At 41.6% G+C, this 21,389-nt stretch overlaps 1 protein-coding gene across 3 annotated transcripts in view; it reads left to right on the forward strand.

Annotated features, from left to right (window-relative positions):
- AFF1 (ALF transcription elongation factor 1) overlaps positions 1-21,389 on the forward strand; it is a 123,311-nt gene that overhangs the window by 57,093 nt on the left and 44,829 nt on the right. For 2 of the 3 annotated variants that reach the window (XM_068402819.1, XM_068402820.1), the window contains one exon: positions 2,050-2,151. The exons of the other annotated variant lie outside the window; for it this stretch is intronic. In XM_068402819.1, coding sequence (XP_068258920.1) covers positions 2,050-2,151 — 102 coding nt within the window. The remainder of the gene's footprint in view (positions 1-2,049; positions 2,152-21,389) is intronic. 3 annotated transcript variants of the gene reach the window in all.

The raw sequence follows: 21,389 nt of genomic DNA on the forward strand, positions 1-21,389 counted from the left end.
GCGCTGAGAATATTGCTGTGCCCTATGGGATGTAGGATCCCACAGAGCTGGACAAGGACAGCTATGGCGATAGTTTTCAATTTGTATTTTGCCTTTGTAATAAAAAGATAGAGTGTGGGTGCAGTCTGCTTTTCATGGAGAGGGGTGCTGATCAGCTGCAAATGGCTGTAGGCAATTTCTTGTGGAAAATGAGAGGAAACTGGCAAAATGACATTGTTGAGAAGTTATGAAACTACTCTTCCGTGCTGAAAGACATTATATGCTTCAAAGTAGGCTTGGCATTGCACATCATACCTCAAAATAGGAAGTGCACTGTGGTCTGTATTTCACTATTTGCTTGACCGGATATTTTACTCCTGGGGGAGAAGTAAAGCAGTGCAGGGCCTTCTGCATTACCGATCCTGCATTATCCATTGCCAAAAAGATAAAAGGCATTTCTGGGTTTAAAACTCTTCGCAGTTCCTGGGGTTTGGGTGTAAGGTTTTTCACTTTTTTTAAATTTCTTTTCTTTTTTTTTTTTGGAGGGCATGCTTATTTTTCAGAAATGAGACTTCCTTACTCTCTCCCAACTCTCCTAGTCCCATTTCTATTTTCATCTTATCTCTTTTCACATCCCCATGCTTTTTATGTCACCTTGTGTATCTCTGGTTTAATATGATTTTAGAGAGGGCAGTGTTAGCTATGATGGTGTATGCTGAAAGAAACTTCTTTCTTACTTTCCATTGAGCACAGGACTCTGAATCCAAATGCCCATAAAAATCCTACAGCTGCCAGAGCATGAGTAGCGTTACCCATCCTGGTGCGGGACTGCTATTAGATCTATGGCAGAGTAAGAACATAATAAAAAGGGAATTTAAGGTAGTGAAAAGACATGGTTTTCCACAAACCAAAACTCTGGTTTTAATAATATGCTTAGTCCGTTTTGAAGCTGGTAGATGAAACCTTTTGTGAATATGCTGAATGATCCTCATTTGAGGTAGATAATTAAGGCTGTGACCTCTGACTGTTTTCTGTGCATAGGTGTTTTGGATAATGGCTCTGTAAGCTCTAGTGAAAAAATCCATGACTTCATTTTCTGCTTGTTTCAGGCTTGTCATTATCATATTTACTTACTTCTGTTTGGTTTCAATGATTAACGTATATTTGATGATACAGTCTTTCGGTGCTAAAGCCTAGAGAGTGAAGAGGAAGAAACAGTGTGGTTGCACACCTGGATATATTCCCTGTGTGGTGGATGTACGTACGAGAGGTGACTGGGGAACAGGGCTGGGCTGGTTTGCTTTTAGGAAACATCCAGTGAGGTATGTTGCACACAGGTGAAAGATTCACCCAAAGAAAGGATCTTGGGAAGGCTAATCAGGGGGCCCTTTGGCTGAAAGGTTGGCCCTCCCTTTTGTTTTTGCTGAAACAGGAGCTGTGGGGAGGCTCCTGCCCTCCCATGATGCTGACAGTGAATAGGTCTAGGCTAGCAGAAACTCTGCTGTTCTTCCCTCTCCCTCCCAGCAACTGGGAGCATGGTTTTACGGATTTTATTTAAACTCTTCGGCCCTGGTTACACTGAACAGCCACATGCCAAATACAGTTTTTCCCATGGTCTCTCTTGACATAGTTTAGGAAAGCCATTTCTTCTACCACATGTTTTTTGGCTAATTGAATTTCTAAGGCGTGTGTCACCTGCAGCTGTGAATTCATTATTGACAGCTTCTGTTCATGGCAACACTGACAAGTTAAGCCTTCCAGTCTGAATAGACAAGCGGATTCACTGTAGAGTGAATTAATCCACAGTGGATAACTGTGCAGTGACTCACTTTGCATTCACATGAAGAAACTGAACAGCTCTTTCCCCTCTTCCCCAAATAAAAACCTTTGCTTTCAAACGTCATCCCCATCTCTTTAAGGCAAATTCCAAATTTGTTGTGAGAAGACTTAAAAATATAGCGTACGTGAAGAATAGATGTATCTGTTCTCTTAATGTGCCAGGTTTTACCTCTTTCCCCAGCACCTAAACAAAGATGCTTATAAAGCCATTCTCTCTTTTCATGTCTTTAGGAGAGCTGCAGCACCAACAGAGACCCTTGTGTTACCTCCGTTGACAAAGGCTGTGATGGCTTAAAGGGAATTGGCTTGACGGCAGGGCCAAGAAGCAGTGAGGTTGGTTTGAGAGAGAGTGTTTATAAATCCTCAAGCATTATTAAGGGCATAGTGCCTGGAGGAATGTATAGCACTTGATGCTCACCGAAGATTTGGCTTTGTTTTCCTGACAGTTTTGTAAACGTTAGGGAGTAGCTCCTTTTATCTCATGTAACAAGACCTCATCTACAAACTGGGAAGCAAACAGGGAAGCAACCAATTTTAAAAACCAAAATAACAACAACAAACAATGAAGGAGCCCAGACATGTTAAATCTTTTTGGTAACACTGTATTATCCTTGAAGCATAGAGTACACACGAAGATCTCTCTGCTCAAAGTGGGATTGCTGTCATTGAGCTCTGTTCACCTCACTAAACATTTATGAATGGTCACCAGTTAAAACATGATGTTGCATTGTGTATAGTAATGACTAAATACCTAGAAAGAAGTTTGGATGAGAAAAACTCCATTCTAGATAAATAATTTTTCACTGGGTTCTCTTCATGGCAACTGAGCTTTTCTACTGACAGGAGTGGTCTGACAGGTGAAGCCTGTAAACTAGAAATAAATATATTGCTTTAATTCTGTGTCCTTTAGAAAGGAAAATCTTTAAAAATATACATAGCACTGTCATTTGGTCTTACCTAACGAATACAGAGTATTTAGCATTAAACTACTATTGTTGTCTTTCTGCCAACCTTATATTTATTTATTGTTTACTGGATAGAAGGGAGATTGGGGTTTTTTTCCCCTCTCCTCTTTGTATTCCTTTTTTGATTCTTTTTTTTTTCTTTTTTTTTCCCCTGCTTTGCACCAGGAGACGTAACAAGGTGTTACTTCTGTGTCTCCTCTGCTGCCCTCTTTACAGTCAGAAGTGCCATATGTGATTGAAGAAGGGTTTCCTTGCTTCACCACAAGCACTGTGTATATTTGTCTTTTTGTTGGTGTGTGACTGCTAAAGAAGCAGATCAAACATGAAAGACAGTTATTACTAGTAGATTTTTCATGTTTGCTTACAGTCTTCAGAACAAAGAGTGCTCTGGAAGAGCTGGAGGATGAGGGCATGTGAGGCAAGGAGCAGGTGGTTGGTTCAAAAGCCAAAAGGACACCTTGTATTGTTACTTTATTTTAACCAGACTCTGAAGTTCAAAGTTCATGTGTCAGACTGCAGAAGTCATAAATTAGAAGTAGTCTTGTTCATCTTCCTCTTTGATGCTTGGAGAAAGGTACACTCGGGTCCAGTGTTCAACTACGAGCTCTCAGCTGCAAGGCTTTTCAAGTTTGCGATCCTTGCTTATTCACTTGGCTTCAAGGTCTGGGCTTGGCTTTTAAGCAAAATACCAAATAATAGGGGAATTGTTTTTAAAAAAATAATAAAAAAAGAATCTATAGTGCTGCATTTGACCATCAGGCCACCAGAAACAGATAGTGTTTGTTTCGGCTGCTTGGAAGCCCAACTAGGGAGTATCAGTGTGAAGAAAGGAACAGGGATCCTGCATCTGCCTGGAGTGTGTGGTGAGGAGGGGAAGGAAGGGGTGCCAAGAAACAGTGTTTCTGAGAGAGCAGTTGAGTCCTCGGCAGCTTCTCCCATCAGGTATGGGTGGACTTAGCTCTTTGGCTTACACCAAACGCAACTTCTCTCCATAGAGTGTCTCTGGGCACCATTGCAGAACATTTGTCCAAATTCAGTTGCTAAATCCATCACTTCTTGCAAAGCAATGGGAGACTGAGAAAGAGTAGTTAGATGGGGATTTGTGAATCCTGCAGACAGCAAGAGCAGGATAGATAAGATCGGGCAAGAATTTCCATAAACTCCATTGCATCTTTCCAAGTGACTCAGAAGTCAGTGTCTTGTCCACACTGCTGTGAGAATCATGGGCTTTAAATGAGCTGCCATAGGATATTAATCACTGGGAAGCTTTTTGGTTGAGGCTTTTTACGTTGTTGTTCTTCCTATGAAGGGCTTGTGATCACCCATCCTTACTGGAATCAGTTATGATTCCAGCTCAGCATTTAGGTCATTGCCTTTCTCATTGCAACTGTAAAGAGTGCTGTGTTTAAAAAGGAGGGACAAAAAAATAAGACAAAAGAAAACCTGTGGTCTGCTGCAGTTTGCAAAGTCAGGAGCCAACAAGCTGAACTTAAGGAGGACTTAAGAGCACTTCTGTTGTTAGTTACCATTGCTGTGCAGAACAGAATCAGTGCTTGTTAAATATTGTGTATGTAAACAGCTTCTTTTTTTCTGTAATAACCCGTTTTGTGTCAATGGCTGTGTGTTAATGAGTAAAATGAATATCCTGCAATTGTGGGTATGAGTAATTTCCCAAGCCTTCATCTCTACAATGGGGACTAACACACACATGTTTTGTGAAGGTAAGTGAATAAACGTGCGTAGAAGCCTGCAGATGTAGTAATGCTGAGAAGGTATCAAAATGAAATTGATAACCCTCTCTTCAAAGGCTGGTGGTAGTAGTGAGCTCTGGTAAGTCAAGCAAGAAATAATAGTTTGGAAGTGAGGGGAAAACCAGCAAGTGCTATAAGCTGCTCTGTAAAGCTCCATCTGTCTAACACAGCAAATGGCAAAACGTGTGTATGACACAAATTCTTACGTTTCTCCTGTGCGCTTGACATTGTTGGGTTAATATTCTTGAAATGCAGGGCAGCAGGAATGAGTGGCTGACTTGTGAGCGAGTATGGAAGATGTCAGTGAGATGGTTTCCTGAATCCCTCAGGTTTCCTGACTCTTTTTCAAGCCATGATTGCCTAGTGCCAGCTGTGTGAGTTTGTACACGCTAGAGAGAGCAAGGGGAAGGTAGCGTGTGCCACTGGGCCTGCAGTTACATTAGGGTAGCTGTGGTTTGAGGGACAGCACCGAGTTAGTGGGCTCTGCTGATGCTGCCTGTGAGTCCCGGGGAAGGAAGGAAGAGAGGCATCATTTGAAGGCGGCTGAAAACAGGTTGTTTAAGAGTCTGCTCTATCTTGCAGGAGTTCCGTATGAGGATGCTTTCCTTGTGCTATAATTGCTAAACAAAAATTAAACTTAGTTTTGTGCTTAGTTTGAAGCTTGTGGTCTTTATTTTAGTCCTTCAGAAAAGCTTGTGGGCCTGAAGGCCTGACTTTTTTTTTCTGCTAAAACGCTTTGTCTAGTAAGTGGTAGTATCTCTTCTGGGAACCTGGAATCGTGTGTCTTGAGAAATATCATTGCTTCAGTTTCACTGATTGTAGCAGTTACAGTGACAGAACTCAAAAGAGGAGTAAAACCATAATGCTGTGAGTTGTGTGCTGGGTATTTTCCTTCCTCTGAAGGATTTTTTTGGCTCTTCCAGAAGAGTCCCATCTTCTACCTTGAAGGCTTAACCATTGCTGTCATTGCTTAAACCTGTGCTGCGCTAACCCCCACCTTCCCCACCAGTGACGTTGGTAAAGCCCTTTGCCAGAGCTGCTTAGTGAAAGTTAAATTTCAGCAGAAGGACCCAGCCTGGAGTCCAGCATGAATTAGCTGACTCTAAACAGTATTCTGAATTTGAAGCCAAGCATCAAACTGCACCTTGCAGGTGGTTGCATTATAGCCAGCTTTATTTACTTCTGAACAGCAAGGAGTCTAATTTTAGTTGGGTGAATGACAAATATTACTGCTTCTCCAGAACTGGCTTAGAAGAATTGGGAACTATTATTTCTAACTTTTTTTAACAAATGAAATTTTCTGCACCAATCTTTTAAATGCAGAGGCAGCCTATGCCTTTGCAGGCAAAGCTTGGCTGCTTTGATACCAACTTAAGGAAAGCAAAATTCAGTGAAGGGAGCAGACTGTAGAAGAAAATATTAAAAAAAAAAAAAAAAAATAGTTTGGGAATGGAAACAGTGTACCCTGACTGTCAGGTGGGCACTGCAGTTGCATCAGCATTACTGGTTTGCGAAGCAGCTTGTTTGAGACAGTAAGCTTGCAAGGGAGGAACTGAACTACCAGCTGCTGGGGTGGTGTGTCAGCGAGGGATTGTTTCATTTGGTTGGTTTTAACTATTTTGTTAAGCTGAAGCAGTTGTTTTCAAACCTTGTGTGGACAGTAATAGTTTGTAGTAATTGCCTGACACTCCTGCTAAAAATCTGTGTGGAAACAAGAAAACTTTGTATCAGCCTTATCTTTGGTTCTTGTTCATATGGGTCTCCAGTGGTGACTGCTGGCATGCAAAACTGTTGTCTGAACAGAGTAGTATGTACTCATGTAGTGGCATCTCAAAGAGGGAATTGTGAGGAAGAAACAGCAAGTGAAAAGAGAACTTGGGTTCCTTGCTTGTGGGCGCACATCGTGAACGAAATTCAAGGAGGTTGTGATTAGCAGCAGAAACATTACAAGAGTCATTTCATACTGTGAATATAATGATGGTTACCGCCCAATATTCTGACTAACAAACAAGAGAAGTGGTCTGGAAAGCCTGAGGAGAAGGCTAAGAGCAGATGACAACCAGACCTTCCAACAAGGCAACTTCAAAGCAAGCACTGAAGGCAGGGAGAGGTGGCAGGCGACACGCATGTTAACGAGCTCAAAACAAAACACAGCCACTGACAGCTTATCGCTGCCAGTTTCAAAAGTAAAGCCAGACTTTTATCTCGGAGGAGGAGGAGGTGACTGTGGTGGCCTCAAATGTTCCTCTGCCTGGTCTCCAGACTCCATCATCCTGCAGTTTTAAGGTCTTTGAATCTAAGATGTATAAAAAGGTTTTGTTGTTTTGTTTTGTTTTGTTTTTTTTTAATTTTAGATATAATTCTGGATAGAATAAAAAAAAAACAAAACACAAACCCACAGTCCTTTGAAAATCCATGTTACACTTGATGTTAGGCAGCACTGACAATTTTTTTTTTTTTAGCCTGGGGTGATAAGCTTGTTAAAATGAAAAGCTGAGGAGTAGCTTTATTTCTGACCTGATACCTGTTTAAATATGAGATATGTCTAAGGTTTGTTTAAAAGTGATTTATGATTTATTTAAGAATTTCTTTGGAGTTTAAAGTAGAAAATTTTTCTGTCCTGGACACGGCTCACTTAATCCATCAGTCCTCTGCAACCCAGACTGCGTCAGTTGGGGCATATTTTGGAAACTTTTATGGAAAACGGCATGCATCAGTGGAGCCTCAGTATCTTGCTGCAATATCTTGCCCTGTGTTAAAGTAAAATGAAACAGGCAAAGAAAGGATAAACAGCTCGTTGAAGACTGCAAATCACAATTCCTTCACCTCTTTCCCTCCTCTCCTCCTACATTCATGTTACATTGGGTTTTCCCAGTATTTTCTCTCCTACTCCCTTTCCTGCTGGACCAAGGCAGGGGGCAATGGGAAGGGCACAGTGTGCAAGGTGAGGGGGGTTGAATGTGGGGACAGCTCCTGAAGTTATTCTTCTGTAGATTAAAGCATACGTCAGCTTTTCATAATACACAGTTAGCTATTATCAGCCTTCCTGTTATAAGCGTTTTTTAACAACCAGGGCAGAGTTTGACACTGGGGTTTATACTGTGGCATAAAATGCCTAGATCTGGATCGCACTTGCTCGTAAACACAACACAAGTCATTTGCTTAGTAGAAATGGAACTTTGATTCCATCACTGTCCTCTTACTGGGTATGGTGGTTGGCACCTTGGAAGACATGAAGGGTGTTCCACCCACATCTTTGTAAGAGAATGGATTGTATGTTTCTAGGAGGATTGGAGGGATTTAATTACTTTTTTCCAAAATCGCTTGACAAAACCATTTATTTTTATAGTTTCTTCATGTGTCTATAAAATGATACTTTAATACGCAGGCTTGTAATACCACTTAGTCTGATCAGCTCCATTTTATTTTTCTGATTTTTGTATAAGAAAAATTAAAAAAAAAAAAAATCCTTGACTTCACTATAAGGACTGAAACTGAGCTACATCATTCCCAGTAAACATCCCTGATAACTTGCATGTAAATATCCAAAGCTGGGTGGTCCAAGGCCTTTCTTGTAACCCTTAGGCATTGTGGTCCGCATGAGCTGAAATGAATTGCAGCCAGAGAAAGGTTAACTACAAGGATTCTCTGCTGCTTCTTGTTATACCAAGTGCCCAAAGATTTATCCTTTTATGTGAGTCTTATCCATGGCCCTTTTTGGCTCCCAGCAGTGAAAGCAGTTGGTACCTTTTATGCTCTTACATTAATTTCATTTCTTTTTCCCCTCATTTGCTGTAGCAGCTGTATTGGAGGTACATCCAGAGGCACTGACCCTGATCACTGCTCCTTGGGGTGGTTTCATAGACACAAGCAGTTTGGGGGTTTGACAGAGCACTACTGGTTATGGGGTCGGGATTGAATACAGCTTTTGCATTTTTAAATACGTAAACAGATTTTGGCTTCTCTTGTTTTCTTTCACCTGATGTGCATGCAGTATCTTAGGAGAAATCGAAGTCAATCCCAGTGGACAGGGGGAATTATATGGCAGTGCTGTGTTTTGTTTTGTTTTGTTTTCCCTAAACCAAGCCATAGCATGCAGGTGTAATTGTGTAAACAGGAAAAGCTACTTGTATTTGATTTATTAGGTGAGTCCCACTGGATGCGAAAGACTTTTTTCCCTTGTGTGCCTCTTCTTTGGAAGCAGCCACACATTTTATCCAGACTGGAAATAAACCAGCAATAAAATGCCAAAGCAGTTCCAACAGCTCATGCAAAACGTCCTTCGTTAACCTGTTTGTGGATTTTTTTTGAAACTCTCCGCACTGTTTCTTGTACGAGTGGAAAGTGCCAAAGGGACAGATGTTGCCAATTTGAACTGTACAGGGGGAAGGCAAATATTGCTAAGCAACCGTGTGCTTGAGAGAGCGTTTTTCGGAGAGGAGCCAAGGGAGTTATGCCTGGGAGCGCTCGCAGCTTCTCATGGCTCGGTGCGAGGGAAGAGATTAAAAGTTCTTTTCTGTCCGCCGCCAGCACAAAAGACACCATAACCTATTGACACTGATTAGGGGTGACAAGGGAATGTATGAAAACAGGAAATCTCCCCTGCCATGTAGGAAGGCAGTAAGACATGTTCACGGAGGTAAGTGCACCACACAGACGTGGCTCGGCACTGAGCCGCCTCTGCCAGGGCGATGTCAGGCGTTGGCTTCAGTGGGAGGAGATGAAACCCAGGCAGGTGGCCGAGCCCCGTGAAGTCCGGGGGGTCCCTTGCCTGGGTCCAGCTTTTGCATCTGGCTGGGAGCAGGTTGCTGAAGGATGGGCTGGCAGGGAGTGGGGGCTGTTTTCAGTGAGTTTTGTAATTGCAGGCTGCCTCAGGTAAATCAATTTAACTTCTCTAGTTACTGAAGGATGAAAGAGCTTATAAACAAGGCAAGTCTTAAAACACCTGTGTATAGTTGCGCTCCTCCCTGGCCGAGCACCACTTAATAGCTAAGTGCTGGGCTGGGGGTCATTCTTCTGGTGGTCCTGAATGCCACTAGAGATGTTGCCTCAGAGAGTGAATTTGTCTGTTTCAAGCCTCTGAATTATTCTGGCAGTATACCTCTGGTGTCTTATTCAAGAGATGTATTTTCAGGAATAAAACACAGATTTGTATTCCTATATTGAGCATCACATTAATACTCTCCTAATGCTGTTTTGAGCACCTTCTGGTCTTTGATCTGTTTCTTTGCATCGTTTGAGTGAAGAGAAATGGTTAGCACACGCTTTGTGTTTTATTTCTACTTCATGAGATTTTTACTCGGTACCGATGAACCACAGTGCAAGTGGCATTTTGCAGCTTAAGGATGCTCCATAGGCATCGTCTGCATCATCACCGTGATGCATGTTGTGATGAGTCTGGTGCTACTGCTCTTGCTTCTTGGCCTCTGTTGCGATTGCAGTGCTCTTGCCCGGCACAGGTGCTGCAGCAAAAAGTTGCTATACTGAAGTATTGGTCATCTCTCTGGTTTTCAATGAGCATGAGTATTAAGGGGAGAAAAGTTTTCCTGCTGTTTTGATGATAACTTGAGAGGGCAGCTGGTGTAGTCCTGTATCGCAGACGTGATTCACGGTGTTACCTGGTAGGGCATGAGGTTGTCAGAGCTCACCGAAGAAGGCAGTGTGTAACTACTGCTGCCTTAGGGGCAGCAGTATTGGCTCGAGCACGGCTCTAGCATCCTTGGCAGGGGTGGGCTCAGAGTGGGGGTCCAGCTCTCTGTGAGCAGCCCTGCATGTGAGGACCTGACCTCTGCAGTCTCCAGCACTGACTGCTTATGAAGCTGACCGCTGGTCCTAAACCAGTGATACACCAATCCTGAATTTCAACATACAGGCTGATGTGCTGTACCATTTCCAAAGCTTGACTATATGTTAATTTTTGAAATGACATTCAGAAAGTAGTGGTATTCTTGCCCTGGCATACCACTTAGCGTAGTCTGTTTTCTGTCAGTTATGCCTCTCTTATTTGTTTCCTTGCGTGGCTTCGAAGTTTCAGGTCTCATTTTTCATTTTCACTGACGTCTAATGATGTCACTGTCTGAGTTATCTTTAATATCCTCCTCCCTCTCAAGCTTTGGCTGCCAGTTTTCATCATCATAATGATGAGCATTTATTACTTAGACAATAACTTAGTGCTTAATTGTTTTAAGCAGCGGAATTTTTTAATTCCCAGTTGGAAAAGGTGATATTCCTACCTTTTTGATCTCCTGCTTTTCAACATACTAGTTTCTCTTTCTAAACAGCGTTAGCAGTGTTACATTTTCTTGCCAAATTGTTAAATTGGTCAAAGGGTTCATAAATGTCGTTAGATATTGAGGTGCTCTTTTTGCATGCAGTCAGGTGTAGCAAATAGTGCGAGACATGATCTTGGCAGTCCATCCTGCTCCGAGCAAAAGGTCTGGGTGCGTTTCCCAGAAAGGCTCTGCCATCAGCCCAGCTGCCTTTGCATATACCCAACCACATGGAAAACAAACTGCAGCTGTCCATGGACATGGCTTAGCATTTGTTTCAGACCCGGCAAGGGCTTGATGCTGGGAAGTGTCCTCTGCCCCCTCCCTTCCCTGCAGCTACCTTCATCTAATAAAAGGCATTACTGCTTTCTGTGAGTCCTGTTTCTCCAGATGTGGAATTTAATCACTTTGGCCTTTCTGCCTATTGTTAAGATGGAGCTTTTCTTGAATCAAAGGAGGAAGGAACAAATGTGATGTCTGCCTTGGCTGCTAAGGAAATAGAGCTCAATAGCACTGGACTCATAGACTAATTTTTGACCGGTTAGTCACCTTTGATACTAGTGAAAAAATGAAACTTCACCCGAACCCCCATTACTGACAGAAACTCTGGTTTGGGTGATGTATCCAGATGTGCACTTTCCTTTCAAGATAGTCACTGTTGCTATTCAATACATTGCTGTATAGCTTGGATTATGCTACAGTCAGAAATATTATCTTGTCTGGCTTATTATTCATTGAGTCAAAAGAAAAATGTCACTTTAAAAAAACCCTCAAATTTCTCATATCTCTTTTCTTCTTTCACTACTTGAATTTAGAAAGAATAGCGACAACGTAGCAATACTTACTTTTTTCTTTTCTTGAGAGATGTTGAGAAAATTAAGTTTGTATTAGCAGAATTCTGAGATAAATTATTCCTCTTGAATCAGAGCCTAAATTCAAGTATTTGTTTTAATGCACTATTGAATTTGATAAACAAAGCACCCCCAAAGGGAGAAGTTCCTAAAGTTTAGAGGTCAAACCCACAGAAATGCAGAAAGTGGGGAGTGAGCACTTCCCCACGATTTTTGAGGCTGACTGCTGTATGTATTTACAAGTATTTTTCTGCATCTCTAGAATGAACACACTGGCAGGGTGACTGCACATTTTTAAAGTCTATTGTAAAATAAACAATGTGTGGAACGATTCCTTATTAACACTGTGGTATATATTTCTTTTAAAGCTTGTAGTATTTTTTTTAAATGTGGCATAAGAACACTAGTTTTTTTAAAATATGCCTTATGCACATTGCATTTTGAATAGCAGTGGCTTATGAAGAATGCTGTAGGTTTTGCAAGATGAAGGGTGGATTCATGTATCAGGAGACAAAGTCGTGTCATATTTGGATCCTGCCAACCTCCTTCTCCTTATACAAGGAATATTTTGGTTTCTTTCATCAGCCTGTCAGCTCATTGCTGTTCAGACTAAGTTGTAATTCAGACTTGGTTGGATGCCATCTGTTCACTAAAGGTGAAAGGTGCATTTTCAGCCTTAATGTTTTCACTTGAAGCAAGGATTGTACTAAAGGTGCTCTTGGCTTTCATGTTGCTTGTCTGTTTGCAGTTTTGCTGTGTTAATCCTTGGCTGGATGTGCTGAAAGAACACCATCTGTGCTTTACGGATGCAGAGGACCAGCTAACTTCCCTTGCCTCCTTAGTTTGCTGTACTGCAGAGAAGGGTCAGCTCCATTCTTTCCCCTCTCTGCTAATACAGCATTCATGTTACCACAGTAATACTACGCATGTTTCTGCAAAGAAAGCAAGAGAAGCAGTGTGGTATTTATTTTTCTGTTTGCTATGGTAGCAGTAGCCCCTTGGGTATGTCCTACCCTTTCCTTAGACATTTCCTCAGAGTCCTATAGCCCACAGCCTTCTGTGGTGTGCATGTAGGGAAAGGCTTGTTGTTCAGCTTGCACGAGGTTGGTTGGGGATTGCATGTGAAACTATCCCAATGTAGAGACTTTGCCTGAGAGAACGTGAAGAACAAGCTGCAGTACACGAAGACGTTGAGTGCAATCCATTGTATGACTACAAATTACTGACCTGTCTACTCACATCCTTGAAGTATTTCAAATGGTTTGAGTATTTTGCCACTGGTTCCTGGGAACTTTTCATACAAACGTTGCCGTCATATGAGCAATTATGTATGAAGGAAAGTATAGGCAGTGGAACAGTAATACAGAAAATCTGGAAATTAGCGTAGTGGACGAGAGCCACAAGTAATTAAGTCTTCTCCAATTTGCTGTCCCCAAAAGCTGCTTCAGGGAAAGATGCAGAAAGCTTTTACTTAGGCAGAAATCGGCTGGTGTCTTGGTAATTCTTGTAACCATCTCCCCTTGTTTGGATTTTAATTATAACCCATTAAGATGGTATGTTAAATAAGCAAAAAAAAGCTGCTGCTTCCCTCCAGATTAGACAGACAAGGAGAGACACAGTGAACTGACCCTCTTCTGTCCTCTCAGCATCACTTTGTTTTCCAACAGCTGTGTGAGCTTGGGAGGCTGATGGCCTGTAGCCTTCCTAATACACCTGAGTTAAAGGGATCACTTCTCAAACGCCAGCCAGGTATGTGAGCTCAGCACCTCCCGCTTCACTTAGCTGCGGGTAAAAATTGTATGTGACAGCTCTCCAGCCCATAATCCTGGCCATAAAGAATTTCTGGGTCTTGGGAAACACCATCAGCAGTCTTTAATGCAGAGTTTAGGGGATGATAAAAATGCCCTTTAAGGAAGCTTACATTTTGAATTGTAACAGAGGTAAGTATCTTCTACATGGGATTTTAAACATTAATTGTAGACCAGTTGTTCTAGGCATAGCATGAGCAAAGCAGGTCATAGAAGGCTGTGGGCAGCCCTGGCCTCTGTACCCACCTGGCAAACAAGCTGAGCATGCTGTGGGCTTTACACTGAGTGCTCAAAGCTGTTTGCTGAGGAGAGGGTGAAAGTGTCTGTGCGCGTGTTCAGTTGAGTAATAATCATCATCTCCTAGTAGCAGGCCTTCTCAGCCTTGGACACTGCTTTTACAGCTGAAAGGTTAAATTAAGCTACTCCAACAGATAGTTTTGTATACTGGAAAGGGTGACCAGGTAACTGGTGGACAGGACTTGCCATGGCTTCCCATCTTCTATGGGAAAATAGGGGAGCTTTCCAAGAGACTCGTCCAATACTCATCTCGAGGAGGATAGCTTTCATCTGTGTATGCATGACTTAATAATAATAAGGCACTTTGTCCCAGCTCCAAAACATCAAATCTAGAAATATTCTGTTTGCATTTAGGTCAGTTGTAAAACAATGGCGAAAGTTGGCTTTACAAGCAAAAGGATATCCTGCTATTTGTTTCCCACAGGTTAAGTTCCTTGGTTTGGAAGCATTTAAAAATATTTCTTAAATTTCTGTTAAGGTTTAAAAATAGCACCCAGGCTCTTTCTCAGTTAAGAACTTTGCTTTCTTGAGGAGAGAGATAAAACTCCTGTCCTCTAAACATATGCATTTTCTTCTTTTTTTCCTTTGGGGAATACTATCCTTGGGCCCACTAACAAGCATCCCTTTATTCACTTCCCTCCCACTTGCCTTTTCTGTTGATGTACCGGTGCTGGTGGCTGATGCCTTCCAGCTCTCCTCCAAGTTGTGTGGTCTGTCCCAGGCAGTAACACAAAGCTGTGCCTGTGGCTGGTGATGCTGCTCCAGGCTCCAGTCTGCCTCGTCAATTCCTTTGTTTCCCAGATTTTTATTTGCAGTGGTGGCAGCGCAGAGAGGTGGCATGGGGTACTGCTCTTCAACACAGACAAATGAAAGGTCTCAGTTCAGAAAAGCATTCCTGTTAAGTATTAAAACAGTGTCAGAGCCTGCATCTCCCAAGTCTTGTTTGCCGAGTCATTAAGGGGAAGTGTATCGAGTGTCACCACTGCCATCATAAATCTAACTCAGCTTGTTTTCCAAGGGGAAAGTGGTGTTTGGAAAGGGAAAAAACTTCTGAGAGATGGCAACAGTTAATTATCTGAGGTGATCCCCAGAACCACAGGACACCTCTCACCACTAAACCCCCCAATTTCCTTGATGGTCTTAACAAATGTGGTTACTGTTTTCTTACCTTTTCATCGAACTCAAACGAAGATCAGGATTTACTGTCAAATAATTTCTCAAGCTCACATTAATAAAATAATGCCTACTACATTACTGTTTCTATGGAAGGGAAACCATCCTAGTGCCAAAATTATGGTTGACATCAGAAGTCAGCCTGCTTGAAGACTATAGTTCCTATGTGATTCAAAGTTGCTTCCAGTATGAATACCCAGGGTTTTGTGATACTGGCACTGAGCGTCCATAAGATACACAGTAGTGGTCAAGAATAGGATGGGAAAGAGTAGAAGTTTGGGAAGCATGTGTAGGTTTTCAAGTGTTGCTGGATTTTTTTGGTTAAAGCAGTTGATTTGAGAACTGATGTGCATCCTGTGTACTCGCTCTTAGTGTTAACAAGTATCTTAATGGACAGATACAAAAAAAAACAAACAAAAAAACCACCAACCAAAAAGTAGCTATGCTTGACTCGTGAATAGAATTTATTTGCAAAATGCTGTTTGCTTTTAAGAGCCTAATTCCTGCTGACCTCCAGCAAAATACAGACCCTTAAATGGTTAAATCACTTTAGGAAGTAAGGCTGGAGCTTCTGAGAAACTTGAAACCTTTGAAATATATACCCCATCATTTGAATTTCCTAATTTGTGCTGCATATTTATTTAATTATGGCACTTTGTGGTTTTCAAATAGCTTTGCTGTAGTTGATATATCACTTATGCATATATATGTATTAGCCTTGATACAACATTCCTACTAATGATCACGTATTAAATTTTGCAGGTGACGTTGATGCACCCTAATGCATGATTTCATGCTGTTTTTCTTTAGAAAAATGTTAAAGATCATTATCTTTCAACCAGTTCTGAGCAGTTTTCCCCTCCATCCCCTAGAATAATAATATGAAAGCTGTGATTTCTCCTCCTGCCCTGCTCCTTTTCTTTAGCAAAAATTCATATGCAAATTTATTTATGTCAGCAGAGTACAGATTTATTTTATTTGTTCATCTGACAGATATTATCAATGAAAAAGAGTTCAGCACTTACATTGAAAGACACCTTTTGTTTGTTCTGAAGGAAACAAGAGGACACAGACTCAGCCTGTTAACACAATACTTAGATTCATGTTAAGCAGTATTAAAAATTCTTTACTGGAGGGATTTTAAGGGGACAGTAGGTAGAAAAGTTTTGCAGGATCAAGGGTTCAAAATTAAGTTCTTGAGAGGTACTGTACAGATGATAGTTACAATGGGGAGGTGCTTTTGTGCAAAGATCCTTTATGTAGAGCAATTTACTAGTGAAATAATCACCCTTGACTGGAGTTCTGGTCAACATGGCTATATGCAGGTGATGCTGCACTTAATGTTTCATTTGTTTGGATTTCAGTTATTTTATTATTAGATGAAGGCTAATAAGTAATGCATGAATTGCTTTCAGCAACTCAAGATTTTTAAAGAATCCTTTATTAAAACGTATAAACAGTCTGTTCCCCCGGAACACAAAACCCTTTGCTCCTTCAGACAAAGGAAGACAAAATAGTGGGTTTTTTTCTTATGTTGTTTGAACACAAGAAGGAGGCCCATGCATTTATTTTTAGATTGAGCAAAATAATCCATCTCAGAGTTAGAAAAGCGTGTAAAATCTTAAAAGAATGTTTTATTTCCTCCAGGCACCCACGCAGGAATAGGACAGTACAACCATTGTTTACTGAGCATTTTGATGTAAAATGCTTAAATTGCTAGGATCATTCAGTGTCAGCTGAAGAAAGCAAGAGTAGAAGTTCATGGAAATGGTTTGATTTGTTTTCAAACCTGCGCTGAGGGCTGTGGCAGGCTGGAGCTGCTGTCTTCTCTTGTGAGCTGGGCTGCTGGGTTGACGCTGGGGCAGAAGCAGGAGAGTGCCTGGCGGTGTGGCATTGTTTCGGTGAAATAACTTCGGCGTTGCCTTGGAAAGGAGAGGAGTGGACTCAAATGGGTTAAGTGCGCCTGTGAAACCGTCCACAGGGGACCTGGCTACATGCAAACTGCTGGTTAAACGCTGGTGCCCACAGAGGACCTGAAATAGCACCCTGAGAAATTATTTTTAGAAGGCTCTTGTGGACTTTGAGACTGGGAGATTGTAGTCTATGATGAAGTCTTGTGTGTCAAAAGCAAGCAAGCAGCATAAACACAAATGTGAAAACATGCATTTATAATGTAATTTTGAAGATTTTGCCTCGCTGGATGAGGGAGAGCCCTTCTGTACGTTTCTTTGGTGCCTCAGCATTGTTTTAGTGTGCATAAAGCAAAAAGTATAACATGTTTTTTGTTTTTTCATGAAATATAGAAGTGAAACTTGATGCTGTAAGCCATGGCAAGCAGATCTGCTTTAGCTTTGCTTTGATTTGCTGGAATTATTCCAGTCTTGCTCCGTTACGTACAAGAACTAAGTTGGTAAGAGGGGAGACATAGGATGTGTTGCTTGGTTTTGCTCATCCTTTATCACCAAACTCACCCAGCTGGCTACCTGAAGCTTGAACAAAACTCGAACAAGTGCATCCCCAAACATGTATTTTTTACAGCTGCTGCGGGGTGCAGTGCCTTGTTAGTACTGCACTAGAGCAGAGTTTCTTCTCTTTCCACAAAGATAGTCTGATAACAAGATTTTCATAAAATTGGTTTTCTATTTCAGTTTTCTTTGTGTTTCGTTTCCTCTTTTTTGTCCCTCTCTCTTCTACCTTCTTGTGTCTTTTTTGTTGTGGTTGTCGTGTTTTTGTTTAAATGAGGTGAGCTCCTTTCTTCTGTGCTAAAAATGATGTGTCTTGCAATAATTTTTAACCTCCTGTGAAAATTAATCCTAGTCTTAGGCAACCTGCTGAGAAAATTGCCTTCCAGTCTCACAGGTCTGTCGTTCTCTGACAGCAGCTTCCTGAATTTCCTAGAACAGCTCAAGCTGCTGTTACAGGGGCTCTGCTGCCAAATGGTATCTGTACATTATTTTACAGTAGTAATGAAACCTCAGGCAATATTCCGCATAACAAAATGGCCTTTAAAATCGGTAGCTGTAATTTATGAAGCCAGTCATCAAGGACATATTTAGCTGTATACAATTTGAGATTGTAAACAAATGATATCAACAAAGATTTCAGGACTAGATAATAAAAGTGCCTTTTTATTGTGAGTTTCTGAAATAAACGTTTTTGAGTTTAATACAAAAATAGCACCAAGGAAAACCTAAATCTATGCAAGTATTCCAACACTGAAGTCAGGGAAGGGATAGTACCTCATCCTTAAAATACAGTTTATTTCAAAGTCTTTGCACGCTCTTTATGTGATTTGTTAATGACTTAATCCACAGCTCACAGGCAACAGTGCAAAGATTTACTCGGTAAGTTTTAGCTCAAATTCTGTATTTTTTCCTTTTAAAAATGCTAATAATTTTTTGTATGAACTTTAAAAAAAGAAACAAAAAAAACAACCCTTACAATTCCCGAACCTGAAAGAAATAAGAAGAAAATCTTGTATTAACTACCTGCCTGCACACCTCTCTTATTTGATGCAATTTTGCTGCTTTCCTTTGCTCTTCGTTAGTGTTACTGTTTCCCCTGTGTAGGCAGTTCTCCTGTGGTTTGTAGGGGTCTTTTTTACTGCAGCAACTGTGATAGCGATGTTTTCCCTTCGTATATTCTTGCAAAAACAGACATTTACAAATGCAGGTGACATATCGGAATAATTTTGACTGTTATGTGTGCGTGTTTTGGGTTATCCACATGCCCTTTGAATCGGCTTTTGCTGCTGCTCCCGCATCCCTGCAGCGTTGCAGATGGTGCAGGAATGCGGTACAGAAACTCCTCTGCCATCCCGAGTGCTGGCTGTGCCTTCCCTCCCGCTCAGCAGAGCTGCTTGCTGCGCAGCTGGGATGCCGCTGCTCCGAGCTGCGCTTAGCGAAGCCCTGCAGAGCGCCCGGGGCTTGTTCTGTACTGTTCCCAGCGCTGTGGGCTCTGCAGCCCCGCAGTGCTGTGAAGAGGAGCCAGCTGGCTTCAAAATCTCTACTCCTTGTGTGTGGGCTCTTTACTCATCTCCATCCTCCACCAGTGACGTTGGTGCAAGATTTGCTTTTGACTTCAGGTTGCTCCCACAAGCGAAGGAACCCACCTGCAGGCAGGGAAAGTTGGCGTGGTGGCACACAGCAGCTGTTTGGTTTCTCCCTCAGAAGGTGAAATCAGGTTCGCCTAAGTGGTTGGTGGTACCACATCTGAACAAGTTGCATTATATTAGAAGGGGTGGATGCTGGTAAAACCTGTGGGTTGGAAACGAAAATGTGGTTTTTGTGCCCCAGAGAGCTGTTGAGGTTAATAATTTTCACCAGCATGTCCTGCACTTCAAAACCAAGTCATCACTTTCTTTTGTTTCCAATCTGTTTAGCTACAAGCAATTAAAAAAACCCCTGATCTGTAGTTTGGAGTACTGAGGTAAAAACAGTGCCTTGGACTAGGTTAGAGCATTGAAGAAAATGGAGGGTTATAACACAATCTTACCTATTTGCGTGCTTTCTAGGGAAAAGGAAATTTTCTGGTAGCAAAACATACATTGTTTGCGTGGGAGGTTTTCTTTGTGTCTTTGAAAACCTAAAATACAAGCTTATAAAGTCTTTGAAATTATTATTTTCAAGTTATGCAGTATCAGGTGCAATATGAGAGGCACTTCAGATTTGTAAAATGTGAAGAATTGTAACACTTTTTCCACTGCAGTTCACGGGAATTTTACCACTATAGTAGCGGGGTTAAGCTGTGAACTGTGCGCTTCCAGAGATAATTTTGACTGTAGGTTGTTGGCTCTGGATCCAAAGGGTTTACCAAACATTGGAAGCTGTATAAAATTAAGACCTTTGCTCCCTGCAGGTGTGCTGAGCGTTAGTGGGAACGCACTCTCCTTCCCCCTTAGCTGCACCACTTTTGGTATTCATCTGGTGCTGTGGCCAGGTCATCAAAGGAGCTGAATCAACAGAAAGGGAATGATTGTCTGCCAGGTTAAGTCCTGGACTGTCTTAGTGCAGGCTCAGGCCAGTACAGGGGGAAGGGAAGGGAAGGGCGCAGAGGGGTGCATGTGGCCAGGGACCATGCAGTCACTTGTCCTGGCACCCACTGAGGCTGCATCGCACCTTCCCTGTGCCGTCAAACCTCACCCTTGAGCCTCAGAGCTGTTTCTGCTTCAAAATTATTTTTGCTTTGACTTCCCTTCTCCTCCCTGGTTCCCACTCAAGGCAAAAAGCTCAAAAGCAGAGCCATGCTTTTGGTAACCATGCTGATGGCTGACTCGCTCCCCTGCCTGAAAGACTTTGCGGGGCTGATGTTTGCCTCAAGGCTACTGTTTTAGTTGGGATTACTTTACAGCAGTTCCTTTTGTGTATTGTATCTGAGATTCATTACTGCTATAACAAATATTGTTTGCTGTAAGGTTCAAACTTAATGCTGGCTGAGATCATACAAGACAAATCAAAATGTAAAGCTCACAGGCATGATAATGTTCTTAGCATTGCTATCTAGTCTTGGTTTGCATTTCTGTTCCATTTCCCCCCCTTTTTTTAGCTTGTCTTAAAAATTTCTATTAATAGTAAGAAAATTTTGTCAAATTAAGTGGATAATGTTTGAAAGATTGTTAGGGAACCTGTCTATCTGCAAAATAAACCTTTAGCTCGTTGAGTTGGAAAAATTTTTTGTTTGCCCTCCTAAGAAAGGGTTCCCCATGCATCAGACACTTTTGGGAATCAGTAAGTGTGTGAAAGAAAGAGATCTGTTGAACAAGTGCACTATGTCTGCAGCAAAATATAAACATCTTTTAAAAACATGCTTAACGACCACCCATGCTGATGGTTTGCTCGCAGGATGGTGCCTTTCTGACTGGAAATTATTTTAATGACAAATGTATTCACACAGTCTTCATATTTGTTCTGAGAAATGCTCTCCTGAATAGATACCTAGGAATTGTTGCTTCAGCTTTCCCTGAAAGCAGCTTTGTCTCCACATCCTCTAAAAAAAGGTGGATGGAGTAAGCCAGGTTTCAGATCATTGGACCTGTCTGTGTATCATAGATGTATTTTAGTCTTGTGTATGTTAGTCTTTTAGTCTGTTTTGTGATATGGCACATTTAAACATCCTTGGCAGAGAATATGCTTGGTATCTGCTATTCCTCAAGACAGCATGCAAAAGCCTTTATGAATTTGTGTGTTTGTTTTTGTTTTGATCAACAAGGTAATTCAAGCTTCAAATTTTGGCAGCCTTTTTCAATACACGGCAGAACATTGTTGCATCCATAATCAAGATTAGTAGAGGCTTGTTTAAAATACATATTGTCTCTTTTGTTGGCTGGGTCATTTTTGAAATGTGCTTTGTGTGTGTGTGCATCTCACATCTATAGTATGGAGAGGGGGGATTTTTAACTACACAAAAATGCAGGTGGAAAGTTGCTTTGAAGAGTAAGTTAGCGTGCTATCCCTAGCGT

The sequence above is a fragment of the Nyctibius grandis genome, chromosome 6 (genome assembly GCF_013368605.1).
Source record: "Nyctibius grandis isolate bNycGra1 chromosome 6, bNycGra1.pri, whole genome shotgun sequence".
NCBI lineage: Eukaryota > Metazoa > Chordata > Aves > Nyctibiiformes > Nyctibiidae > Nyctibius > Nyctibius grandis.